The 27,811-nt window shown below is 44.1% G+C and overlaps 1 protein-coding gene across 2 annotated transcripts; it reads left to right on the forward strand.

Moving 5' to 3' along the window:
- Nucleotides 1-71: 71 nt before the first annotated feature.
- On the forward strand, nt 72-27,767 carry TXNL4A (thioredoxin like 4A). 2 transcript variants are annotated; one of them, XM_046671929.1, is made up of 4 exons: nt 72-89; nt 7,920-8,089; nt 17,581-17,684; nt 27,346-27,767. In XM_046671929.1, exons 2-4 carry the CDS (start codon nt 7,937-7,939, stop codon nt 27,515-27,517), a joined length of 429 nt encoding a protein of 142 aa, XP_046527885.1. In that variant the 5' UTR covers nt 72-89; nt 7,920-7,936; the 3' UTR covers nt 27,518-27,767. The 2 variants fall into 2 exon arrangements, with proteins under 2 accessions (XP_046527885.1, XP_046527884.1); XM_046671928.1 differs by lacking the exon at nt 72-89 and adding an exon at nt 7,555-7,680.
- Nucleotides 27,768-27,811: the final 44 nt, after the last annotated feature.

The raw sequence follows: 27,811 nt of genomic DNA on the forward strand, positions 1-27,811 counted from the left end.
CTCACGCCCCCCACGTTAGCGCCTTGGTGGCCGACGCAGACAGCGGAAGTCGCGGCGGGAGTGCGCTTGCGTGTGGCGGCCTGGAAGAGGTTGGTTGCGGTGGTGGCGGCGACACAGGGCGGTGAGGCAGTCAGAGGTGCACCCCACTTCGGAACATTCAGGAAGCCCCTGGGCCGCAGTGGGGTCGTCGGTGTGTGAGGCCTGTGCGGCGGGGAAGATTGCGGGTCTGTACCGGGGCGGCGGTAGGCGGGGCCGTGGAGACCGTCGAGGGTGTGGCTTGGAGGGTCCGGGGCGGCGGTGGGCGGAGCTGTGGAGACCGTCGAGGGTGTGGCTTGGAGGGCCCGGGGCGGCGGTGGGCGGGGCCGTGGAGACCGTCGAGGGTGTGGCTTGGAGGGCCCGGGGCGGCGGTGGGCGGAGCTGTGGAGACCGTCGGGGGTGTGGCTTGGAGGGCCCGGGGCGGCGGTGGGCGGGGCTGGGGGACCGTCGGGGGGGTGGCTTGGGGGGTCCGGGGCGGCGGTGGGCGGGGCCTGGAGACCGTCGTGGGTGTGGCTTGGCCCCGCCCCCCCGTGGCGGTGGTGGGCGGGGCCTGGGGCGGAGCCGGCCCCCAGCCCCTCGGGGCCGCCTTCCTCCTCGGAGAGCGGCCGGCGGGCTCGGCGCTGCCCGGCCTTGCTGAGCCTCCGCGGGTCGCTCGCCGTCTCGTCTCCATAGTTGTCGGTCAGAGTCACGAGCGCAGGCGCTTGTCAGCTGTCCTGTTGCTGCCTGTACTTCCTTCTAAGTTAAACATGAACACTTATCTTGGGAATGACTGTTTCTAATAGGCCCAGGGGTACTAGGAAGGACAGGTCGCCGGCCACGTGAAGTCCCTCTTGAGCGCAGTGTTCCCCGGGGTCCCTCCTCGCCCGCGCCGCGGCCTCCTGGCGCTGCTCCACTGCTTCCGCGGTCCGTCCCCCGCACGTGGCAGCCTGGGCGACAGCACTACACCGCCCGCCCTGCCGGCCCGCGCTTCCCGCCCCTGGCAGCAGCCCTGCTCGTCCTGCAGAGCCCACAATCCGGAGCGTAGCCTCGGAGCCCTTACCTGGCCTGCCCTGCAGACCCCGTGCGCTCCCGTCCTTGCAGCTGCGCCTTTCCGCCAGGTGCCCCCAGCCCTCCCCCGTTCTCATTCATCCTGCGGGGCCCCACGCAGGTATCACGCCTCAGGGAAGCCTTTCCTGAGTTCCTCGGACTGTGTGTGTCCCCTGAACTCCCCCGCAGTCCCTAGGGCTTCGTCAAGAGTCCACGTCGTGCGCGATTTTCTGAGGAATGTCAGGCCTTGTGCTAGACCATACGCCGTGGGGCAGGGACTTGGTCTCGTTTATTGCCCCATCTCCAGCACTTGATATCCGTCCGGCACATACACGTGCTCGGTATGTATCTGTTGAGTGAAGAATGAAAGAAATGCAAACAACGGGAGGAGAGCGTCCCAAAACAACTGTCTGGAAAGTGTCTGGAAGAGGACATAGAGCTTTACCACTTCTATCTCAAGATCATAGAAAACCTCTTGAGCAAGTGTTGCTTTGCTAACAGAGAGTATCCCCAGTAGTCACAAAAGATGATTGGAAGTTTTATTACTGTCCAGCTACCTCCCCAGAGGGCTCTACTGAATTCAGTCCAGCAAGAAGAATCGACAGATCACCAGATTCCCTGCTGTGTTCAGTTGGAAGTCAATATATTGAAAAAATAAGAATTTGATAAAACTGGCTTTAAGTTTTTTATTAATTGCACACGAAAGAATATTTGTAACATGTAAGTTACAAAAATAGCAATAAAATGAGCTCCTGTTATACACCACCACGCTTAAGAAATATAACATTACCATTACTTTTGAAGTTCCCTGTGCCACTGCCTGCTGCTCCAAAGGTAAGCCCTATCTTGAATTTTATGAGATACATAGAAGAAAATTTGCCTAAATATTGTTTGGTTTGGCATATTTTTGAATGTTATGTCAATGGAGTTAGACCTTGTATAGTCTTTGATGACCTGCGTTTTTCTAAGCTTTCCAGAATGTGAGGCTCATCCCTGTTTATACATGGAGGCATAGGCATTCGTCTCAACAGCTATATAGTGTTAATAAGTGCGCCTCAGCTTATCCATTTTCTACAGTTGGATATTTGCATTTCTCTTAGTGTAAGTAAGGTTGAGCATTGGCCACTTCCAGAATGAACATACTCTGTACATTTGAGGGTTTCTCCCAAGAACTCAACTCTGGTCCCTTTAGCAGGTCTGGACATAGGGATTTCTACAGCTAAGCAACATACAGTTGTGGGTGACAGGGTCTTTCCCTCCTGACCATACCCCACCCAAAGTGAGGGGTTCTTTTGGAACTCCTTTGCTTGGCTTGAGGTGGTATGGAAGCACCCCCTTTCTTCCCCAAAGGGAAGAGAATGAGAATGAGAATGGGAGTATGTATCACTCTACAACTTCCTCCAAAGAAAGGATATCACAATTTTTCCCCAAAGTATTTTCTCACCTCCTTTTGATATCCTCAAGAGTGGTAGACAGAGAGCGTAAACTATTCTTTTCTCTGCAAAATCTGGAGAAAGCTGGTCTGTCTTCTTTCTTTGGAACATGTAGGCATTTTAAATAATTTATTTTCAACTTGGAGTCTCTGCTGAAGTTGAAGAAAGGAAAGTCTCACTTTAACATTGTCTTACATTTGACTTAAAACATTTCTTCTGTTAAAAATGCAGATTCCTCAGGAAGAGTTATAAGGCTCTCTGTTTTTCATTAGTAACAGTTAGTTTAGACAAGTTGCTTTCTTCCTTCACTTAACTCAAGCACATTGCTCTGAAGGAATGGGCACTCTGTGTGGACATGTGTGTCTTCTCCCAGTCAGGCCACACAGGGACACCTCCCACCAAACATCTGGCTTGCTCTTACTTGAGACTTCTAGACTGTGTTATTTAATGCTGATGTTTAGTCATATTTTTAAATGAAGAATTCCGTTTCTAAAGAAAAAATGTAATTCAAGCAGTTTGATTCACCCAGAGATGAATTAGTCCATCCTTTTTCTGGATGATCAGATACTTTTTGAGGGAATGGAAGGAGGGATGAGGAGCTTGGCCAAATAATCAGTTTTCTTTGGCTATTTTGGCAGCTTTTCAGTTCATTTTATGAGGCCATTATTACCCAAATCAGACAAAGATACCACAAGAAAACTGCAGAACAATATCTCCTATGAATAATATATAATCTTCAATAAAATACTAGCACACCAAATCCAGCATATTTAAAAAATTTCCAACACCAGGTAGCGTTTATCCTAGGAATGCAAGGTTGGTTTATCATACAAAAACCAATGTAGCACACCATATTAAGGGAATAGAAAAAAAACCCACATGATCATCTCCATAGAAGTAGAAAAAGCATTTGACAAAACCCAACACCGTTTCATGATAAACTAGGAACAGAAGAAAATTTCCTCAACCTCATAGAGGGCATTTGTGAAAAGCTCACAGCAAACATTATACTTAACAGTCAAAGTCTGAGTGCTTTCCCCTAAGATCAGGAAGAAGACAAGATGTCTGCTCTTGCTACTTCCATTCAACATTGTACAGTACTTCCCCTTTATCCACGGTTTTGCCTTCTGCAGTTGTAATTACCTGTGGTCAAGCACAGTCAAAAAATGTTACATGGAAAATTCCAGAAATAAACAACTTATAAGTTTTAAATTGCACGCCATTCTGAGTAGCATGATAAAATCTTGCACCATCCTGTTCCATCCTGTCTGGGATGTGAATCATCCCTTTGTCTATCGGATCCATGCTGTCTACACTACTCATGAGTCACTTAGTAGCCCTCCGGTTATCAGATCACCTGTGGAATATTGCAGTGCTTATATTGAAGTCACCCTTATTTTTCTTAATGATGGCCCCAAAGTGCAAGAGCAGTGGTGCTGGAAATTCCGATATGCCAAAATGAAGCCATGAAGTGCTTCCTTTAAGTGAAAAGGTGAAAGTTCTTGACTTAATGAAAGATAAAAAATCATATGCTGAGGTTGCTAAGCTCTACAGTAACTTTATTACAATGTCTTGTTATAATTGTTTTATTAGTTGTTAATCTCTTACTGTGCCTAGTTTATAAATTAAACTTTATTTTAAGTATGTATGTACAGGAAAGACCACAGTATGTATAGGGTTCGATACTGTCCGTGGTTTCAGGCACCTACTGGGGGTCTTGGAACATATCCCCTGAGGATAAAGGAGCATTACGGTACTGGATGTTTTTTTAGTCAGAGCAGTCAGGCAACAAAAAACAAAAAACATCCAGATTGGAAAGTAAGAAGTAAAACTGTCTCTATTTCCACATGACATGATCTTGTATATAGAAAATCCTAAGGAATCCACTAAATCCACTAATTATTACTATTTTTTTTTCTTTTTCTTTTCTTGGTGAGGAGGATTGGCCCTGAGCTAACATCTGTTGCCAGACTTGCTCTTTTTTTTCTCCCCAAAGTCCCAGTACATAGTTGTATATCCCAGTTGTAGGTCATTCTAGTTCTCTATGTGGGATGCTGCCACAGCATGGCCTGATGAGTAGGGTGCAGGTCCACAGCCAGGTTCCAAACCGGTGGCCACTGAAGCAGAGCACACAAACCCAACCACTTGACCACAGGGCCGGCCCCCTAATTATTACTATTCCAAGTAGTAAAGAGTTCAGCAAGTTTGACGAATGCAAAATCAGTATACAAAAATCAATTGTATTTCTATACACTAGTTATGAATAATCTGAATATATTTAAAATAATCCCATTTAAATAGCATCAGAAGGAATAAAATACTTAGGAATAAATTTAACAAAAAAACCCTGCAAGGGCCCAGCCCCATGGCTGACTGGTTAAAGTTCCGTGTGCTGGGCTTCAGCAGCCTGGGTTCCTGGGTTCGGATCCCAGGTGTGGACCTACTCCACTCACCAACCAGCCTGTGGAGGTGTCCCACGTGCAAAAAAAAGAGGCAGATTGGCGACAGATGTTAGGGCAAATCTTCCTCAGCAAAAAAAAGGCAAGATGTGAACACTGGGAAATGTTAAAGTCCTAGAAAGTAAAGAAAATCGAAATAAATGGAGAGACATCCCATATCCATGGACTGGAAGACTTCATATTGTTAAGATGGCAGTGCCTCTAAGTCGGTCTACAGTTCAACACAATCCCTATAAAAATCCCAGCTGCCTTTTTGCAGAAATTGACAAGCTAACCCTAAAGTTCATGTGGAAATGCAAGGGACCCAGAATAGCCAAACCAATTTTGAAAAGGAACAAAGAAGACTCACGCTTCCTGATTTTAAGACTTACCACAAAGGTACACTAATCGAGATAGTGTGGTACTGACATAAGGCTGGACATGCAGACCAGTGGGCTAGAATTGAGACTACAGGAATACAGAGTTTAAAGTCAACTGACTTTCTACAAGAGTGCCAAGGCAATTTGATGGGGAAGGAATCACCTTTCCAACAAATGATGCTGGGACCACTGGATATCCACATGCAAAAGAATGAACTTAGACACCTACCTAACACCATATACAAAAATTAACTCTGGGGCCAGCCCCATGGCCGAGTGGTTAAGTTTGTGCGCTCCGCTTCAGCGGCCCAGGATTTTGCCAGTTCGGATCCTGGGCATGGACATGGCACCACTCATCAGGCCATGCTGAGGCGGCATCCCACATACCACAACTAGGACCTGCAACTAAGATATACAACTATGTACGGCAGGGAGGGGTTTGGGGAGATAAAGCAGAAAAAAAAAAAAAAAGATTGGCAACAGTTGTTAGCTCAGGTGCCAATCTTTAAAAAAAAAAAAATTAACTCAAAATGATCACAGACCTAAATGTAAGAGTTAAAATTATAAAACTATTCAAACAGGAGTAAGTATTCATGACCTTGAGTTAGGCAATAGTTTCTTAGATATGACACCAAAAGCATAAGCAACAAAAGGGAAAATAGATAAATTGGACTTGATCAAATTTAAGACTTTTTGTGCTGCAAATGCTACCAATAAAAAGTGAAAAGTCAATCCACAGAATGGGAGGAAATATTTTCAAATCATGTATCCGATGAGGAATTTCTATTTAGAATATATAAAGAACTCTTATAACCCAATAATAAAAAGATAACTAATCCGCTTTTTTAAATGGGAAAAGGATATGAACAGGTATTTCTCCAAATGCCCAATAAGTACATGAAAAAGATGCTGTATATCACTAACCATTAGGGAAATGCAAGTCAAAAGCTCAATAAGACATCACTTCACACCTACCCGGATGCCATAATAAAAGATACACAAATAACAAATATAGGCAAAGATGTAGAGAAATCAAACCCCTCATATATTGCTATTGGGAATATAAAATGGTCCAGACACTTTTGAAAGCAGTTTGGCAATTCCTCAAAATGTTAAACACAGTTACCATATGATCCAGCCATTCCACTCATATATACCAAGAGAAATGAAAACTTAAATCCATACAGAAACTTGTACACAAGTGTTCATAGCAGCATTATTCCTAATAGCCAAAAAGTGGAAACAGTCCAAATGTCAACTGGTGGATAAATAAAATGCAGTATATCCATACAGCGGACTATTAATCAGCAATAAAGAGGAACTAAATACTGATGCCTGCTACAATATGCATGAACCTTGAGAACATTACGTTAAATAAAAATCAGCTGTAAAAGACTACATATTATGTTTCCATTTATATGAAACGTCTAGAATAGGCAAATCTACAGGGACAGAAAATAGATTAGGCGTTGCCAGAGGCTGAAGGGGTGAGAGGGAAATGGGAATAACTGCTAATGTGTACAGGATTTTTGGGGGTGATGAAAATTTTCTAAAGTTAGAGTGTAGTGTTGATTCCACAACTCTGTGAAAAACTACCTTAAATGGGTGAATCTTATAGCATGTAAATGATATCTCAACAAAGCTTTTTAACAAAAAGAGGTATCTGGAGAGGGTAGCAGTGATGGTTGCACAATGATGAGAATGCACTTAGTACCACTGAACTCTATGGTTAAATGGGACCACGATGAAAATGTTTAAAAATACTAGTTTCAGCAAATTATTTGGGGGCATTTGAGTCTAATGCCTTAGCTTGGAGTACTCTTCTGTTAAAAACTGCTTTTGACAAGGAAAGCAACTGTGTTTATATCTGGAAAGCATGACTGCCAAAGTGATTAATTTTAGGGACTCTGGGAGTGCACGGGACAAGCCCTTCCTCTCGGTCCAGCCCCCCCCCCCAACACGTGGTCCTCGGTCCACCGCCCCCAACCCCTCGTGGTCACGGTGTCTTCTCGGGTCCAGTCCCCCGGGGTCACAGTGGTCCTCGGGTCAAGCCCCCGCCTGGGGTCACGGTGATCCTCTCTGTCCACATCCCGGGGTCACGGTGGCGCCGCGGGCAGCTCGGTCTCTCTGCCGCCCTGACTGACGAGACAGCAGGCCCGGTAGAGCCCGGCCCTCCCGACCGCTGTGTCACCCTCCCACGGTGCCCCGCAGCCCACCCGGAGACCAGCTGCCCGTGGCGGGGCGGGCAGAGTGCACGTTCCGACTGCGGATGCGCGCGCGCGCACGTAACGTCGGCGCGCACGCATGCGCACACACGCACACCCACGCCGGCAGGACCGCCGTTCCGGAGACCGGTGTGCTGGTGAGGTGCGTGCGTGCGGGCGGGGAGCTGGGGGGGGGGGGGGGGGGTCAGAGGGCCGGGGTGCGGGCCCGTGGGCCGCGGCTGAGAGGGCGGGGCTGCGGGCCGGCCGTGGGTTCCTGTGGGGTGGCGCCGAGCTGGGCCCGCGGGCGGGCGTGGGGCGTGGGGCCGCCCCTGTGGCGGGCGAGCCCCCGGCGAGGTGTCCGTGACGGCGCCAGGGCTGCGACGTGCAAGTCCTCCCTCGCAGGTGCCGTCGCGCTCAGGATGTCGTACATGCTCCCGCACTTGCACAACGGCTGGCAGGTGGATCAGGCCATCCTCTCGGAGGAGGACCGAGTGGTCGTCATTCGGTTCGGACACGACTGGGACCCCACCTGTATGAAGATGGACGAGGTTCTCTACAGCATCGCCGAGAAGGTAACGCAGCCCCGCTACTCTCCGTTGTCAGCCGGGTCGTTTGGGCGTGTTTAATTTCTTTGTCGATGCCTTACTTTCTAACGTTAGTTTAAAAGAATTGTCCTTTTTTTGGTACTACGTTCATTTGTTTTATTTATAAAACAACGTTTATGTTGATGGCAAAGTATATTCTGTCCTTTTTATTTTGGTGTTTTTTTCCTTTACCCCACCGTGCTCTTTCTAAGTCACTTGGTTTGTAGCTTAGAGTGATTCAGGTGTAGGAAGCATCAGAAGGACACAGAGTTGTACTTGGTTAGAGCTAGTTAGAGCTGGTGAGAGCTGGTTTATCCTAGTTTTTGATATTAGCACACTGGGTTGTCTGTGACATTTGTTTGCTCCCAGTGAAAGTGCAGCTGCAGGGCACTCTTATATGACTGGGGGCTTAATTCTTTTCTGTAATTAACTTCCTCATGGTGACTTCGATTTGAGGTTTTGCAGTTGTAGCAATAGGGCAAAAGGCAAATATATTAGAGTGTTAGTAAAATATGTAACTTATGAATATTCCATTGATAATTTGAGCGGTTATTCATTTTAATGAAGAGTAAAACTAATGGAAACATTGAAGCCATGTTTCCTTTACAGGAATAGGAGATGCTGATACAGGCTGGGTTAACTCCTTGGAGTAAACAGTAACGGATGTAAGGATGTATTTTGTATTTAGGAGAGGGCAAGCATGGCTAATTTTTACTGTCTCTTGTTTGGTAGGAGAGGCGGAGTGAGACAGGGGTGGTGGCATTGCAAGCATTAGGGACTGTCCTTATATGTCATTTGCCGTAAGTGTCACTTGGAATGCTTCTCAAGGGCATCTCAGATTCTGATTCTCTACATTTGGGCTGAGGTCCAGAAATGGTGTTTTTAAGAAGCACCCCTGGGGATTCTCACGTGACTTTTGGAGGCCCCTGCACAGAGGTCGAGGTCAGAGCCACTTCCCTTCCTCTTCCTTTTGGACACCTCACCTTGAGGAGCTTGCACAGGTGCCTGGGGAGCTCCAGGGAGCAGCAGTTCTCTCACAGTGGGGTCCTCCCAGTGGGGTCGGAGGTCATGGGTGAGCTGGTGTCAGGGACTCGTGTGTGCATTGCTTAGGTGTGGTGGTCAAGGGCAGGTGCCACTGAATTCAGTGGAGAAGCGACTAAGAGCACTTTTCCGAGAAGCAAATTGTTGCTGTGTTGACTTTGAAATAACTTGGGTGTGTGTTCTGGATTCTGCCTTGCAGGTGGCGGCGTAAACACCAAGTCATGTCCAGATCCTGCTGGCCTCAGCGCACGGCTAGGATGCTAGAGATGTGAGGGTCATTTGGCTCTTCATGTCTGAGCAAAACTCAGCACGATGCTCTTAGCTAGGAGACAGAGTTTGTGTATTACCGTAAGTTTTTAGGAACTTTTACAAAAACAGAGTCCTTTTCTGATCCTTTTATGTATAGACCAGTCTTCAGTGCTCTTTGGTATTGAACCTGTTGATAAGAACAGTTTAATTGGGCTCACTTTGAGTATTTTTTAAGTTACTCTTTTTTCTTTGTCCAAAAATTTGGATTTCTCTCTTAATAAAGTTTTAATGCTGTATTATAGTTATCAAAATGCAAACTTGAAATGCATTTTAAGACTATTGATATTTTATTTTCTTCTTAGTATAAGGGGAAAATATGAATTTATAATTCTGGGGAAGCTCAACAGGAATTTTTAAAATTTAAGGTTTTAGTATAAAGAGCAATTTAACTCTCTATTTAAAAATCTCCCTCTGCAGAAATGGCAGATAATGGGGGATCTTCCTCATCTTGTTACGAGCCCTGTTTGGATATTCCCGCTGTTTTAAAGTGAGTAAAATTTCCACTGTTGAGGCTGGACTTGGTTATACTATTGCTCCTGGAATGTGGTGTGTTGACTTGATGCTTGGACAGTGCCATCCCCACCTCATGCTGGCTTAGTTTTGAGCTGTATTGAAAACACAGAGATATGTTTAAAGATTTTACAGATGTCTGGAGTTTGGTAGAGTGGTAAGAACAAAGTTTCCTGTTTAGCAGCTGATTTTATGCACAGCTTCAAAGAGAGACTATTTCAAGTAGCTTGAGCCATCTTCCCATTTTGTAGGAACACAGTTTGTCACAGCTGCTCTTATCTAAATCCCATGATAGGTAAGAATAAATGGGACATTTAATTGTGTAAGCCTGTACAAATAGAGTTTAAAATATGAAAAACTCAGTGATATTGCCTCACGATTGTATGTTCTAATAAAATTGTGTATAAGGCAAATATATTTATGGAACTTTTTAGAAATGATTTTAGGGGATTATGTTTAAGTATCATGTAAAGTAAGTTGAGCCAGTGGAACTTGATGCTTGGTCAAATGAGGAATCTCATAGGAACCAACAGACACGTGTATTTTTTTGCATTCACCGTGAATTTGTGTCTCTGGATATAACAGCCTTGTAGCTAGCTGCAAGCTGTGAGTGGCAGTATGAGCACAGGTTAGGGATACAGACCGAGCTAGAGTCTGCCACTCATGGCCTGTGATCTTCAATAACTTGTCTCTGTGCCTCGTTTTACTCACCTGTAGACAGAGGTAACAGTGCCTGACTCATGGAGTGGTTGTGAGGATTGTTAATATAAAACGCTTCTGGAACATTTCTTGTCCACATACTGAACAGCAAGTGGTATGTGCAGTAGTCATTAGCCACTATTATTATCCTTCTCTCTCTCATCACAGAATTTGCAAGAGTTATTTTGAGTAGAGCTGATCAGGGAAAATAGTAGTTTTAGAAAATACAGTTATCAGGCAGTTTTTTGGTGGCTTTGAAATGAATTACCCAAAAATGTGAAAATTGACACTTCAAAACTACATTGTGCCAACTGACGGTCCAGAACATTTTTTTCTGGAATTTTAGGTGGATTCTTAGCTGGTGGAGGAGCTCTACACAAAAGGGTAGAATGGCAGTGGGCATCCCGGCCTTCAGTCTCAGTGATTTGCAGGAGGTACTTTAACTTGGAGATGGATTTAGTGGCGTGCAGGAGGACTGCTCAGCAGCTGAATCACCAGCTTACTGAAGAAAAAGAAAGTGTGCCTATAAAACATGAGGCAGCAGGGTTGGGTGGGTGTTTACTGTGGTAGGTGAACAAAAAGATATGTGTAATAAAAACAACTTGATAAGAGAAATGAAGTTTGTACACATGGTTCTTCGTTTAAAACAATAGTAATCAACAACCAGTTGATTACTGCAAACACAGGCAAAATATTATTTTAGAAATAGTAGACTTATGCAAATAAGTTTAAAGTGCCATTTAGAAAGATAAGACTCCTGTGGGTAAATGGAAGAAGAACTTGAAAAAAGAGGAAATTCCAGTGGTTAAGTACACTTCTAAGAAACGCATGTTAAAACAGCACACTGTCGGGGCTGGCCCTGTGGCCAAGTGGTTAAATTCGTGCGCTCTGCTGTGGCGGCCCAGAGTTTCGCCGGTTCGGATCCTGGGCGCAGACATGGCACCACTCATCAGGCCACGCTGAGGTGGCGTCCCACATGCCACAGCTAGAAGGACCCACAACTAAAATATACAACCGTGTACTGGGGGGATTTGGGGAGGAAAAAAAGCAGGAAAAAAAAAAAGATTGGCAACAGTTGTTAGCTCAGGTGCCGGTCTTTAAAAAACAAAACAGAACAGTGCACTGTTGTTTTTAGATATATTGGAGATAAAAAGGTATGGAATTGTTGGGGTGTGGTGGAAGTCCATGCAGTGTTTGGGGAGCAGTAAAGCTGACAGCGTCTTTTGGGAAGCAGCTTGGCATTGTGTGGAAAGCCTTAAGTGTGGTCGTACCTCATGCCTCTTTGATAGGCAGTGTTTTACACTGCATGAGACCTTTCTTGTGATTTACAGCAAAATTGGAAACAACCACAGTGTCCAGTGATAGGAGAGCCTGGTGGTGACTGTCCTCCCCTCTGGTTCTCGAGGACTTGGGTCAGGCACAGTGCCAGGCGGGAGCTGCCCTTCTGTGGTCCTTGTGACAGCTCCCTGAGGCCACCACGTAATTTGTCCAACCTTAGAAGTGGAGAAACTGGGGTTTTAAACTGGGAATGTCCTATTCCACCTAATAGAGTATCGTTTGGCCGTTGAAAATTGTTGTGTCGGAGCATTATTTAATAACATGGGGACACATTTGTTGTGATGTTGGTGGGGGAGAGAGAATGTCTGTGCTCTCCTCACGAGCGAGCACATACATCTGGTGAGGGGAGACGTTTACTTTTCACTTTAAATGCTCGTGTTCTGTTGACTTATTTGACTGAGGTACATTGTTTGAATTATATAACTTGTTTAAAAAATGCAGGGCTGGATAAAAGCAGTGGTTTTTCCGTTCCATTTTTATATCTTCAAAATGAAGGTTTTTAAAATGGAGGGAAGAGAGTAGACAGCTAGCTTATTTCGGTTTTATATGAAAAATAGAGATTTTAGTTAACTGCAGATTCATTAATGGATGTGAAATGTTCAGGAGTAAAACTTGAGACCACGTGGAAGGCATCACGACAGAATCCATGCAGCCCATGTTAGGAGAAACTGACCGACAGGAGCTTTTCCAGAGGAGAAGGCGGGAGGGCTCAGAGTAGAGGAAGGCTGAGCCGTGCTGTATTGGGCCCCACTGGCACACCGCGCAGACGGGTGAATGATGTTGGAGGCAGTGGGCGCCCCCTTCCTGCCAGAGTTACAGCTGCAGCAGTTGAGACCCTCCTGTCACTGCCTCTGAAGGAGACGGATTAGAACCCAGGATTATGAGATTCAGCCCGTACTGTCCAAAACCACGTTTAGTGACAAGAATATGTCTCTCGAGTTTTGAAATTTAAGTGTATTGTTAACGTTCATTCGCTCAATGAATATTTACTAGTATCTGTGTGTTTGGTGCTCTCTGCTCTGAGGACACCTGACACCTCAGTGAAGACACAGATGTGCTTCCAGGCCTTGTGCAGCTTCGTCTGTCTGCAGAGCCGTGGTGCAGTTCTACGTAGAGGCGGAGGGCGGAAGTCTGTGCTGCCGCTTAGTTATTTTACTTCTGAACAAGCTGCAGTTTCTTACTTAGCACTGAAGGTAAAGAGAAATAGGCCCTTCTTTTAAAGTCTCACTATAAAAACCAGCATTTATAGTGTGAAAATCAGATGACATGATTGAGTTGGCATAGTTGAATATCCTTGTATGAAGTAGGTGAGATGTATTTTAGTTCCTTTTAGGAGGATGTGGTTTCTCATGTCAACTTCTGCTTTAGCCTGGGAGATTGGAGGTTCTAGGAGCCAGCACCACTCAGCTGAATAATCCTCTTGAGTCTGAAAGGCATCTTGGGCTTTCATTGGACTGGAGTTTATGGTTCAGGAGGCAGGTGTGTGTGTGTGTTTTGGGTTGTGCTATAATGTTAATATCTATCATTTGAAATTATAATGTCTTTTATACGTAATGAAACAAAGTGTCTCTTCTTTGTGAAATTTATATGAGGGCAGAACCCAAAAACCGGCAGGGTGACTTTTTCCAGGCGACAGTTGTGCAGAGGGGCAGGTGGCTGCTTTTACCCAGGGCCCCATCGTCTGAGTGGCTGCAGTGACCATGAAGTACTTTCCGCAGAGGCTGTTTGAACATGTGGTGCTCAGCTCGAGTTCCTTCACCTGACTTTTCTCCTTTCCGAAGACGCCTCGTCCTCTTTCACCAGGAAAAGGGGGAAGTGGGGTGGCTGGGAGAGACGTCGTTTCCTCTCCTGCCTCAACACCTGAGCTGCGCAGCTGCTTCCCTCTCTCCGTAGCCAAGCTGCTTGCAAGAGGTGTCTGTAGTCAGTGCCTTCTGTTGGTCAGAGCTCCATGTGGCTTCAGCCCTGTGCTGTCTCGCGCTGTTGCTGATGACCTTCCAGTGGCCAGAGTCACAGACACCTCTCAGGCCTCACCGGACTTGACCTCTCTGGTGCTCGACCCAGCTCCCTCCCTGGAGGGATCCCTCATCTCCTTTTCTGAGGATGCCTTTCCCGGGGTGCCTCTGTGGCTATCCCTTTCCTGCCCTCGGCTCTACAGTGGGCCTCCCAGCCATCCGAGCCTTGGCTTGGTCCCTGTTGGGTGTGGATGGCAGTGGTGTCTGGCCCAGTGCCTTGCTGGTCACACCTGTAGGAACTTGTCTCTAGATGCTGCTTAGTTTGCTCAAGTCGGTATGTACCATAGCTCTTCAGCCCTCCTTACTTACGGGTAAATAACTGACCCAGGCTCCTTGAGCCCACAGGGTCCCTGCCTGCATTGCAGGCTCCCTTTCTCCCCGCTCTGGGCCCCGTTCCACGTGCTCTCTCTGCACTGGGCATGTTCTCTCCTGTGTCTGTGTCTTACACATCAGGCTGCAGCTCTTAGCCTGATGAACTCCCCACCGTCCCTCAGCCTCCTGTCTGCTCTGGGTGGGCTGGTTCCTTCTTGACTTCAGTAGGAAACCTCATCCAGAGATTGGGCTTAGGAGCCAGAGTTGATGATCTTCAGCTTGGCTGTTTGCATCCCCTTGTGGCTTGGAGTCACTTCACATTCTGAGCCTTCCTTGCATCACACGCAGAATATTAATAGTGTCTCTGTTAGGGGTGTTGCAAGAATTAGGAGGAATGGGTGAGAAGTGCCTTGCATAGATGGATTCTCAAATGTTCATGAGACAGTCCATGAAAGAGGAGCATGTTCACGTCCTGCAGTCAGCGAGTCTGACCTGGCCCTTTGCTCTATTAGCTTCAGATGAGAAGTTAGCTGCTGTGGGCCAGACACAGCACAAGGAGACACACCAGAAGGCACAAGGAGATAGATGTCTGTATCTTCAAGCAGGTTTCATTTATTCAGTTGTCTCGGGATTGTTAAACTTCAGTGGTTATTTTTCGCATACACGAAAAAAGATGATAAAAACTTGATTCTACTTTTTTCTATAGTTCAAACTTAACAGCTCTGTCCATTTGACTTTTAGAAAAACTGAATATTCTCATGGTGATTCCATAAGTTATTTAATATAATAATCATTATTGGTATTTATTTTGTACATTTGCCACTGAGCAAGGAATTGAAGGGACAAAAATGAGTCAAAGTATGACCTGCTTTCCTGCTGGCTGTGACCACATATGGTCTTAACGTCTGTGGTGCAGTTTTTGTTTTGCTTTTAGACAAAACCAGAATGCAGTGGTATGAGTTTACCATGAAAGTAAAGCTGGTTCTGTTGACCTGACCAACACGTTTTCACAGTGGGCACCGCAGGAAACCAGAGTTTCAGAAGTGTGTTCACAGGCACGAGATCAGACCAGGAGGAGTTCCCATGACATGGACATGCACAGACGCTGCATTAAGACTTTTTAAAAATGGCCTGGAGACAGTGGGGCGTGGGGTGGTCTCAGAGCCCTCACACACAGCCGAGCGCGAGGCTTTGATTAAGGTTTCCTCCTGTCCAAAGCTGTGGGGCAAGAGAAGTCCACCTTAAATGCACACTTCTTTCCTTCCTTCCTTTTTGTGGTGGTGGTGGTTTAAATCTCCGTATTAAGTATTCTTTAATATTCTCAACAGTAGACAGGAGAGTATGGTGAACTCCTCTCTACCTGTCGCTCAGTTTCGATAGTTACCAGTTTCTGTCAGTCTTGTGCCATCTCACCCCTCAAGCATTTTTGATGCTGTAGTATTTAAAGCAAATCCCAGTACCATGTTATGTCATCTGTAAATTACAGTCGGGTTTTCAGACTGAGTTTATATGAAGAAATGTTCATCTTGGATGAGTTTTCTGGGGCTGTGGTAACAAAGCACCACAGACTAGGGGGATTAAAAGACAGGAATGCGTTCTCGCACAGTCTGGAGCTGTGTCCGAGGGCGAGGCATCGTGGGCCGCGCCCCTCTGAGGCCTGCAGGGAGAACTTCCTTGCTGCCTCCAGCCTCTGCTGCTGCCGGCAATCTGTGGGGCTCGCTCTGTGGCCTAAAGATGTGTCGCTCCAGTCCTCCACTCATGTGGCTTCTCCTGCTCTGTTGGCCCTCACGGGGCCATTTCCTGCAGGACACTGTTCAGATTGGATTCCCACCCAACTCCAGTGTGATGTCATCTGCCCTTAACAAACTACATCTGCAAGGACTCTATTTCCGAATAGGGCCCCATCCTGAGTCCTGGGGGTTAGGACTTCAATGTGTCTTTTTCTGGAGGGGGACACAATTCAACTCATAACATATAAATTGGTATAAGCTTTCTAGAAGGCGTGGAGACAGTATTTGTAAGGAGCCTGTAAAATGACGTGACCTTTGTTCCAAGATTCTGTTTTAGGAATTTATCCTTAGGAAATAATGAAGTATGTACACAGATTAAGGGTGAGAGTGTTCGCAGGTGAAGAATTGATATTAATGAAAAATCTGAATTAATCATGAAAAATCAGAAAATAAGAGAAGAGTCGTGAAATCATGGCATAACCATTTGATGAGCTATTATGTTGCCATAAAAACTGTGTTTTGGGGAAGCATATAATTGAAGAGAATGTTCATAATTAAAGCAGGATACAAAATATTGTTGTATGATCACTATATGACCACATTTTGTTAACACAGTAGAGTCAGGCATCGCTTAATGGCATGGATACATTCTGAGAAGTGACTTTGTCGTTGTTCGAACATCATTGAGTGCACTTACACAAGCCCAGGTGGTGAGGCTGCAGCCCACCCAGGCTCCAGTACTGATCTTATGGGACCACCATCGTGTATGCAGTCCGTCATTGACTGAAACGTTGTTATGCGGCACATAACAGTATAAACAGATTTATATATATATATATACACACACACACACAACATATATATATATACATAACAGTATAAACAGATTTATATATATACACACATATGTATATATATATATATATACACCAAAAAAATCAGAAAGAATGTACTAAAAATATATTCTCAGCAGTTAACTCTGGGTGTTGGAATTGGAGGTGATTTTATTTATAGTTTTCTAAATCTTCTCTGATAAACTTGTAATTAAAACAATTAAAGAAAATTCATTGTATACAATATTGTTTGGGGTACTAGTCTGTTAGTATTTGCAAGTGTTCAGACCTAAATCAGTGGGGGAAACAAATGTGTGGCTGATTTCTAAAGACATGTTTTACAGCCATTGTTTAATGCATGTAATTAAGAATTTGGAAAAAGTACAAATTTGGGAAAGTTGATATAGATTATTAGTGGATCAGCATGAATATCTCTGTAGACATTTTCTGCAGGGTTCTCATAACTTGCTCTTCTGAAAAATGGTCAAGTGAGGTGTAAATGGCAAATTCAGGATCTTGATAGTGTTGAATTGTTTTCCTGTGTGTTAGCTCTACTGGGAAAAATATTGGAGAGTTAGTCTGAAAACTGTTGTGTTACACACATATTCTTGTTTTTGTTTTTTAATGTGTTTTTACAAATAAAAAATTGGTTTGTTATTTTAGGTGGCTTTTTTTTTAATCTCCTTTACTTTTAGGTTAAAAATTTTGCAGTTATTTATCTTGTGGATATTACAGAAGTTCCTGACTTCAACAAAATGTATGAGCTATACGATCCGTGCACTGTCATGTTTTTCTTCAGGTACGTTCTCTTGTCTTCAAGTTGTTACTGGAATTGAATGTTGTTGGTCTGGAGTTTGATGTGATCGAGCTGTCTTCAGATTCTTCTGTTTAGGAGGGAGTGGGTTCTGCAGCCCTATCACAGCACAGTTTGTGCCTCCAGGCAATCAAAGTGGGCTTTTAAATAATTTTCTAAGTAACACTTCCAGTTCTAGCATTTACTCAGTAACAAATTACCCTTTGAAACAACTTTGTCCAGAAACCTGGGTGAAGTGTAATTAAGTGGAAGACATTCTTATTGACATTGAAGGTACTTTTAAATAAATCTGTTGATAAAAATGTCTTTTAAAATAACTCCCATTTTAATACATCAGTGACTTTATTTAGTGTCCTTCTGTGATACCCAAGAGGAAAACCTGTACTTAATGACCTTTCTTATAGATACAAGATTATTTTATCAGCTAAAGAATTCTGTTGTGGACCCTAGTCAATCAATTATTGACATGAGGAATAGAATTTCCCTAATTGCCTCAGAGTAATTTGTATCCATGACTTTTAGGCTTTGCATCAGAGGAAAATGTGGGAATGGCTGCTGGTTAGGGACACAAGTGTCTGGTGCAGACAGCAAACATGTTTGATGGTATTTATGTAGTAAAGTTAAGTGACATCATGAGTAAAAAAAAAATCCTGTTGTGGAGACTTAATTTGGAAAGAAATCACCATTTGACCTTATTTTTACTTGTCAAAATTTCTTACTGTTTGTCATTACCACAGAAGTTGGTAAAGAGCAGTGTCAGCGTTAGGCCGTACTCCAGAAGCTGAGCTCCTCGGTTGGTGAGGAAGGTCTGGGTGGGTTGTGTAGGGTGTGTCCCAGCTTTATATTCTGGGTAACAAGGTAGCACAAACTCAGTGGCTGAAAACAGCGCCATTTATGAGCTGGAGGTCCTGTGGGTCAGAGTCCAGGCAAGGCCAGTGGGCTCTCTCAGGGTCCCAGGAGGCCAGAGTCGCCAGCTGGCTCCTGTCTGGGCAGCTGGTCAGGGAAGAACCCACTTGGCATACTCAAGGATTGTTGGCTGAATCCTGTTCCTTGTGGCTGTGGGTCTGAGGGCTATTTCTGTGCTGGCTGTCTGCTGGGCCCTTTCTGCTCCCAGAGGCCCTTCCATCTTCAAAGCCCGAAACAGCGAGTTGAGTCCTTTGCACACGATCTCTCCAACTTCCTGTGCTGCTTCTAGAGGGCTCCTGTCGTTGGATGAGACTCACCCAAATAATCTGGGATTGTCTCCTTATCTTAAAAGCAGTGGGGCGGTGACATTAGGGACATCTGCAAAGTTTCTTCTGCAGTATAATGTAACCGGTTGTAGGCATGATGTCTCATCATAGCCCAGTCCCACAGATTAGGGCAGGAAATCATGGGGTTATTTTAGGATTTTGCCTCCCATGGTCTGCCTTCTGGCTCCCAAAGATTCCCATCCCTCCCATATGCAAACTTGCTTGAGTGAGGCCTCTTAGGACAAGCCATTAAGCACAGCTCCTGGACACCACTCCTTACCTGCAGCCCCACCTCTCCCAGCATGCAGTGTGGGACAGGCATCCGAAACAGGTCCCTGGTCTGTGAGGGGGATGGGGGCTCTGATGCAGGTAGGTTCACCCTCCTGGCCTGATGCTCCACCTCTAGGAGGGCTCCACCCTTGTGTTCCTGCCTTGTTCATGAAAGGTGTTTGCACCTAGGTCGTTTTTTTGTGTTTTTTTTTTAAATTGAGTTAATGATAGTTTACAATCTTGTGAAATTTCAGTTGTACATTAATGTTTGTCAGTCGTGTTGTAGGTGTACCGCTTCACCCTTTGTGCCCACCCCCCATCCCACCTTTCCCCTGGTAGCCACTAATCTGTTCTCTTTGTCCACATTTTTAAATTCCTCATATGAGTGGAGTCATACAGAGATTATCCTTCTCTAACTGGCTTATTTCACTTAACATAATTCCCTCAAGTTCCATCCATGTTATTGCAAATGGAATGATTTTGTTCTGTTTTACAGCTGAGTAGTATTCCATTGTATATATATATACCACATCTTCTTTATCCATTCATCTGTCGATGGGCACTTAGGTTGCTTCCATGTCTTGGCTATTGTAAATAATGCTGCAATGAACAGTGGGGTGCATAGGACTTTTGGAATTGCTGACTTCAAGCTCTTTGGATAGATATCCAGTAGTGGAATAGCTGGGTCGTATGGTAGTTCTATTTTTAATTTTTTGAGGACTCTCCATACTGTTTTCCATAGTGGCTGCACCAGTTTGCATTCCCACCAGCAGTGTATGAGGGTTCCTTTTTCTCCACAACCTCTCCAACATTTACTACTATTAGTTTTAGATATTTTTGCCATTCTAATGGGTGTAAGGTGATATCTTAGTGTAGTTTTGATTTGCATTTCCCTGATGATCAGCGATGATGAACATCTTTTCATGTGCCTATTGGCCATCCGTATATCTTCTTTGGAGAAATGTCTGTTCATGTCTCCAGTCCATTTTTTGATCGGGTTGTTTGATTTTTGTTGTTAAGTTGTGAGAGTTCTTTATGTATTATGGATATTAAGCCTTTGTCAGATATATATGTCAATATATGACTTGCAAATATTTTTTCCCAGTTAGTGGGTTGTTTTTTTGTTTCACTCCTGTTTTCATTTGCCTTGAAGAAGCTCTTTAGTCTGATGAAGTCCCATTTGTTTATTCTTTCTATTGTTTCTCTTCTCTGAGAACACATGGTATCCGAAAAGATCCTTTTAATACTGATGTCAAAGAGTGTACTGCCTACGTTTTCTTCTAGAAGTCTTATGGTTTCAGGTCTCACCTTTAGGTCTTTGATCCATTTTGAGTTTATTTTGGTGAATGGTGAAAAAGAATGGTCAATTTTCATTATTTTACATGTGGCTTTCCAGTTTTCCCAGCACCATTTGTTGAAAAGACTTTCTTTCCTCCATTGTATGCCCTCAGCTCCTTTGTCAAAGATAAGCTGTCCATAGATGTGTGGTTTTATTTCTGGGCTTTCAATTCTGTTCCATTGATACGTGCACCTGTTTTTGTACCAGTACCATGCTGTTTTGATTACTGTAGCTTTGTAGTATGTTTTGAAGTCAGGGATTGTGATGCCTCCCGTTTTGTTCTTTTTTCTCAGGATTGCTTTAGCAATTCGGGGTCTTTTGATGCCCCATATGAATTTTAGGATTCTTTGTTCTAATTCTGTAAAGAATGTCATTGGGATTCTGATTGGGATAGCGTTGAATCTGTAGATTGCTTTAGGTAGAATGGACATTTTAACTATGTTTATTCTTCCAATCCATGTACATGGAATGTCTTTCCATCTCCTTATGTCATCATCCAATTCTCTCAGAAAGGCCTTGTAATTTTCATTATATAGGTCCTTCACTTCCTTAGTTAAATTTACCCCAAGGTATTTTATTCTTTTTGTTGCGATTGTGAATGGTATTGTGTTCTTGAGTTCTTTTTCTATTAGCTTGTTATTAGAATATAGAAATACTACTGATTTATGCAAATTGATTTTATGCCCTGCAACTTTGCTGTAGTTGTTGATTATTTCTAAGAGTTTTCCAATGGATTCTTTGGGGTTTTCTATATAAGATCATGTCATCTGCAAACAGCAAGAGTTTCACTTCTTCCCTCCCTATTTGGATTCCTTTTATTCCTTTTTCTTGCCTGATTGCTCTGGCCAGGACCTCCAGTACTATGTTAAATAAGAGTGGTGATAGAGGGCATCCTTGTCTTGTTCCTGTTTTCAGGGGGATGGCGCTCAGTTTTTGCCCATTGAGAATGATGTTGGCTGTGGGTTTGTCATATATGGCCTTTATTATGTGGAGGTAGTTCCCTTCTATGCCCATTTTGTTCAGAGTTTTTATCATAAATGGCTGTTGGATCTTGTCAAATGCTTTCTCTGCATCTATTGAGATGATCATGTGGTTTTTATTCCTCAGTTTGTTGATGTGGTGTAACACATCGATTGACTTGCAGATGTTGAACCATCCCTGTGTCCCTGGTATGAACCCCACCTGATCATGATGTATGATCCTTTTGATGAATTGCTGAATTTGAGTTGCCAAAATTTTGTTTAGAATTTTTGCATCTATGTTCATCAGCGATATTGGCCTGTAGTTCTCTTTTTTCGTGGTGTCCTTGTCAGGCTTTGGTATCAGCGTGTTGTTGGTCTCATAGAATGTGTTAGGAAGTGTTCCATCCTCCCTAATTTTTTGGAATAGCTTGAAAAAGATAGGTATTAAATCCTCTCTGAAAGTTTGGTAGAATTCCCCAGGAAAGCCATCTGGTCCTGGGGTTTTGTTCTTTGGGATGTGTTTGATTGCTGTTTCAATCTCTTTCCTTGTGATTGGTCTGTTCAAATTGTCTGCTTCTTCTTGAGTGAGCTTTGGGAGATTGTAGGAGTCCAAGAATTTACCCATTTCCTCTAGGTTATCCATTTTGCTGGCATATAGTTTTTTGTAGTATTCTCTTATAATCCGTTGTATTTCTGCAGAGTCTGTTGTTATTTCTCCTCTTTCATTTCTGATTTTGTTTATTTGATCTTTCTCCCTTTTTTTCTTTGTAAGTCTGGCTAGGGGTTTGTCAATTTTATTTATCTTCTCAAAGAACCAGTTCTTCGTTTCATTGATCCTTTCTACTGCCTTTTTTGTTTCAATAGCATTTATTTCTGCTCTGCTTTTTATTATTTCTCTCCTTCTGCTGACTTTGGGCTTTGTTTGTTCTTCTTTCTCTAATTCAGTTAGGTGTAGTTTAAAATTGCTGATTTGGGATTTTTCTTGTTTGTTAAGATGTGCCTGTATTGTGATGAATTTTCCTCTTAATACAGCTTTTGCTGCATCCCATATGAGTTGGTATGGCATGTTATCATTTTCATTTGTTTCCAGGTATTTTTTGATTTCTTCTTTAATTTCTTCAATGATCCATTGCTTGTTCAGTAGCGTATTGTTTAGTCTCCACATCTTTGTGCCTTTCTCAGCTTTTTTCTTGTAATTAATTTCTAGCCTTATAGCATTATGATTGGAGAAGATGCTTGTTATTATTTCAATTTTTTAAAATTTGTAGAGGCTTGCCTTGTTTCCCAACATATGGTCTATCCTTGAGAATGTTCCATGTGCACTTGAGAAGAATGCGTATTCTGCTCTTTTAGGATGAAGTGATCTATATATGTCTGTTAAGTCCAATTGTTTTAGTTTTTCATTTAGCTCCATTATTTCCTCGTTAATTTTCTGTCTACATGATCTGTCCATTGATGTGAGTGGGGTGTTGAGGTCCCCTACTATTATTGTGTTGTTTTTAACATCTTCCTTTAGGTCTGTTAATAGTTGCTTTATGAACTTTGGTGCTCCTGTGTTGGGTGCATAGATATTTATAAGCGTTATTTCTTCTTGATGAAGTGTCCCTTTGATAATTATATATTGTCCCTCTGTGTCGTTCTTTACCTGACTTATTTTGAAATCTGTTTTGTCTGATATAACAATTGCAACACCTGCTTTCTTTTGCTTGCTATCAGCTTGAAGTATTGTCCTCCACCCCTTCACTCAGAGCCTGTGTTTGTCCTTGGGCCTGAGGTCTGTTTCCTGGAGGCAACAAATTGTTAGATCTTGTTCTTTAATCCATTTTTCCACTCTGTGTCTTTTTATTGGAGAGTTCAATCCGTTTACATTGAGGGTGATTATTGATGCATGTGGACTTAATGCTGTCAATCTGTCACTCGTTATGTGGTTTTCCTGCATTACCTTTGTTTCTCGTCCTGTGTGTTTTAGCCTACCCATTGACTACTGCAATTTCTTATGCTGGGTTTCTTAGATTTTTTCCTTATTTATGTTTTGTGGCTCTGTTCTGTTTTTTAGTTTAGTGGCTACCCTGAAGTTTGTATTTAGAATCTCGTGTATAATATAGTCTATTCTCTGGTCGTCTCTTACTTACTTGGCTTAGACTGATTTAGTCCCTTTGCTCTTCCCCTCCTAAATTATTATTTTCATTTCTTATTCCAACTCGTGTTATGAGTTTGTAGTTAGAGTGATAAGATTGTCTTTGCTTTGGTAGTTTACTTACCTTTATCCTAATGCTATAGTTGAACATTTGCTGTCCTATTCTGGTTCTATCTATCTGTCTCCCTAGTCTGTGGTTTGTGACCTCTTTCTCCCTTTTTTCTTTTTTCAGGTATGAGAGCCTCCTTGAGGATTTCTTATAGTGGAGGACTTTTGGTTACAAATTCCCTTAACTTTTGTTTGTCTGGAAAAGATTTAATTTCTACCTCATATCTGAAGGATATTCTTGCTGGATAGAGTATTCTTGGCTGAAGATTTTTATCTTTTAACGTTTTGAATATCTCACTCCATTCTCTCCTAGCTTGTAAGGTTTCTGTAGAGAAATCCGCTGAAAGTCTGGTAGGAGTTCCTTTGTAGGTTATTTTCTTTTGTCTTGCTGCCCTGAGTATTCTTTCTTTGTCTTTCATTTTTGCCATTTTTACTACTGTATGCCTTGCCGTAGGTCTTTGTACATTGACAAATCTAGGAGATCTGAAAGCTTCCTCCACACACATTTCTCCCTCAATCCGTAGATTTGGGAAGTTCTCTTCTGTAATTTCATTAAGCACACTTTCTGCTCCATTTTCCTTTTCCACATTCTTGGGAATTCCTGTGATCATTAAATTCTTTCTCCTCCTTAAATCTGCTATCTCTCTGATATTTTTCTCATTCTTTTTAATTCTTAGTTCTCTTTCTTCCTCTGTCTGGAGCCGTTCAGCCTGTCTGTCTTTGATTATGCTAATTTGCTCCTCTGTGGTGTCTACACAGGCATTCAGGGAATCCGTATTCTGTTTTATCTGATCCATTGTGTTTTTCATCTCTAGTAATTCTGTTTGATTCTTCTTTATAATTTCAATCTCTTTTGTGAAGTAACTCCAGAACTCGTTGGCTTGTTTCTCTTTCTCTCTACCTCATTGAGGTTTTTTTTATTACAGCTGCTCTGAACTCATTTTCACTTAGTTTACCTATTTCCAAGTCCTCAGGACTTAATTCTGTGTTTTTATTGTTTTCCTTCTGGTCTGGGGCTTTTATAAATTGCTGGATGGTAGAGGAGCGGTTTTTTCACATGGTGGTAGAATTCGGTTGCAGTTACAGCCTGTCGCCACTAGATGGGGGTCGAGAGCCGGGCGTTCTGAGCTCTCCGCCTTCGGGCAAGATGGCGGCGCCCAGCGCGGTTTGCCCGAGGGGAGAGGTGGTTTCTCTGGCACACCGATCTGGATTTGGATCAGTTCTGTTCTCTGGTCTCCCGGGGCCCTGGGTTTATGGGGTCCCCGCGCACGGAAGCTTTCCCCCGTCAGCGGGTTTCCACTGCACCAGTGGCGGGAGTCCTGGATGATCCCCCAGTCGCGCGGCCCCTCCCCCGCTCCTTCCCGCACCCGCGCAGCGATCCCAGTCTCTCGGGGAGGGAGCAAGTTCTCTCCTACCCCGCTCCAGCTCCTCTGAGGGCGGCTCCAGCCTCTCCGTTTTCTGTCTTCTTACCTGTAGGTCTCTGACAGTCTCGGCATTAGGGGTCACTGGTTGAGAATTCAGTTTTTCCATTTCTTTGGTTGTATTTTGGAGGGGAGAGAGTCCTGGGTCAGCTCACCCCACCATTTTGCTCAGCCTCTACAATACCTGCACCTAGGTCGTATTTCATCCTACTTCCTGCCAGAAGCACTTGGGCTCCCATCAGCTCCTTTTACTGCGTTCTCTGCCCTCTCAGCCCAAGCTGGCAGTGCTTCTCTCCTGGGCGCTGGGGATGCCCTGTGCCTGACCGCAGCTTCCTGGGGAGGATCTGTGAGGCACATCTTTCCTCTCTTATGACTGAGTCTCCTAACCGTTAGATCTGTCCTCAGTTTCAGCAGAAGGTCCCATGGCCCTTCCTTTTCTCTGTGGCAGGCCTCCAGCAGCCATTTCTGATTTCAGCATCTTTTGCCACCTGGAGAGGCTGAGAATTCTTTTTTTGTGACAGTTCTTACACCAGTTTGTCTCTCTTTGTTTCACTGTGAGTGGCAGCAAGAAACCAGGCAGCACCATCAGGACTCTGCCTGGTGTTTCTTCAGCTGCACATCCAAGTTCGTCAGTTACCGCCTCTGCTTCCACTCAGGGCATGTTGTCATGATGTTCTGGCGCTGTGTGGCAGAGATCCCTTCCTGCACTCCCCACTTCCTTCCAAGCCCTCACCAGCCGTGTTTGTAAAGTCCACAGCTGTTCAAGCAATCGAGGTCTTTTCTATCAGTGCCTTAGTTAATTTATTCACCAAGTATATCTGTTGAGTCCTGCCAGGTTTTGTGGTCTAGTGCTGGGACATTAAGTCCAGGAAGACAGGGTTCCTGCTATCGCAGTAAATTAGCAAAGGGGAAGGGGACATGCAAGAGGACAGGTATGTAGAGGCAGAAATACTGAATCAAATAGGGTGGCAGGAGTGCTTAAAGGATGGCCGGGGTAAGTTCAGAACGAGCCATGTGCATTCCACCAGGGGCAGACACGTGGACGAGGACATAGATGCACAACAGCATATCATGTTTCAGGACCCGCAAGAAGGTGAATGACTGACTAGAGGTGGGGCGGGGGAGGGGTAGAAGGTGAGGGAGAGAGCGAGGCAGCCTCCAGATCCCCGGATTCCTGGGCCAGTGTGAGGACTTGGAATGTTATCCTTGAAGAGAATGTTTGCAGCAGAAGAGTAACATGAAATTTGCCTTTTGGAAGCTCACTCTGGTTGAAAGGAGGCCAAACTGGAGATTTTGGGATGAAGGGCTTTCTGTGGAATAGTGGATTGAAGTCAAATGTACACTCTTGTAGAAGTGAAAAGTTAAACACTAATAAAAATCGATGTGCAACAAAACAGGAAAAATAAGTGCAGCAGGTACAAGAGGGTTAATATTTTTATTTTATAAAGTGCACATATAAATTCATTTAAAAAAGTAGCCTCTTGAAAGATGAATTTATAAAGAACCATCTACTTCCCTAATCATAGAAATGCAGAATATCATATTCATTTCACACTTAGTAGGGCCGGCCAGGTGGCACAGCGGTTAAGTGCGCATGTTCTGCTTCAGCGGCCTGGGGTTCACCAGTTCGGATCCCAGGTGTGGACATGGCACCACTTGGCAAGCCATGCTGTGGCAGGCATCCCACGTATAAAGTAGAGGAAGATGGGCACGGATGTTGGCTCAGGGCCAGTCTTCCTCAACAAAAAGAGGAGGAATGGTAGCAGTTATCTCAGAGCTAATCTTCCTCATAAAAAAATTTACACTAAGTGCTCACAAGAGCACTGTGAAAACTCAGACACTGCTTTTTTCAGGTAAATTAGTACAACCCTCTGGAAAACAACTTGGCTTTCCAAGTGACTAAAACTGTGCCCTTTGACCCTTCAATTGCTCTGTAGGATATTGGTCCTAAGGAAGTACCGAACATACAGAAAGCTGTGGGCATTGTATTGTGGTGTTTTGTTTAATAAGGCTGTTTCCGGTCTTCTCCCCAGTCATGGTGTGTCCGGTTGATTGTGTGTGTCCTTGTCTTCAGTGCTGTTTTAAAAGGATTGTAACAGTGGGGAACATAAGGTGTTTTTCATGGAGTTCTTTTTTAGAAGGATTTTTGAGAGCGTTGACACCTTTGCTCTTGGCAGGAACAAGCACATCATGATTGACCTGGGCACTGGCAACAACAACAAGATCAACTGGGCCATGGAGGACAAGCAGGAGATGATTGACATCATCGAGACCGTGTACCGAGGCGCCCGGAAAGGTCGTGGGCTGGTTGTGTCTCCCAAGGACTATTCCACCAAGTACAGATACTGAGCTCCCGTCCCAGTCCCACTGCTGTATGTAAATGTCACAGGGTCGTTTTCACGTGGAAATACATTAAATGACCTAAAGCCTTTGACAAAGGAAGCGTTTGGGGAAAGTACGCGAAGCTCAAGTTGCTGGAGCGTCTTTGCTGTGAGGGCAGCACGGCCTCAGCTTTCCCTCTGCCCAGCCATCGCCTTTCTGTGTTAGCAAATATCTGTAAATATCTAGCTGAGATAAATAAAATACATGGTGGTGAGCAGTCATAGTCGGTTATTTCTTGAGAAACTTGATGTATAGATCACT

Source organism: Equus quagga, chromosome 9 (assembly GCF_021613505.1).
Source record: "Equus quagga isolate Etosha38 chromosome 9, UCLA_HA_Equagga_1.0, whole genome shotgun sequence".
NCBI classification, from domain to species: domain Eukaryota; kingdom Metazoa; phylum Chordata; class Mammalia; order Perissodactyla; family Equidae; genus Equus; species Equus quagga.

Coding starts and splice junctions, on each gene's coding strand:
- TXNL4A (XM_046671929.1), top strand. CDS start 7,937: ATGTCGTACATGCTCCCGCACTTGCACAACGGCTGGCAGGTGGATCAG. Junction 8,090..17,580: donor TCTACAGCATCGCCGAGAAG/GTAACGCAGCCC, acceptor CTTTACTTTTAG/GTTAAAAATTTTGCAGTTAT. Junction 17,685..27,345: donor ACTGTCATGTTTTTCTTCAG/GTACGTTCTCTT, acceptor TGCTCTTGGCAG/GAACAAGCACATCATGATTG.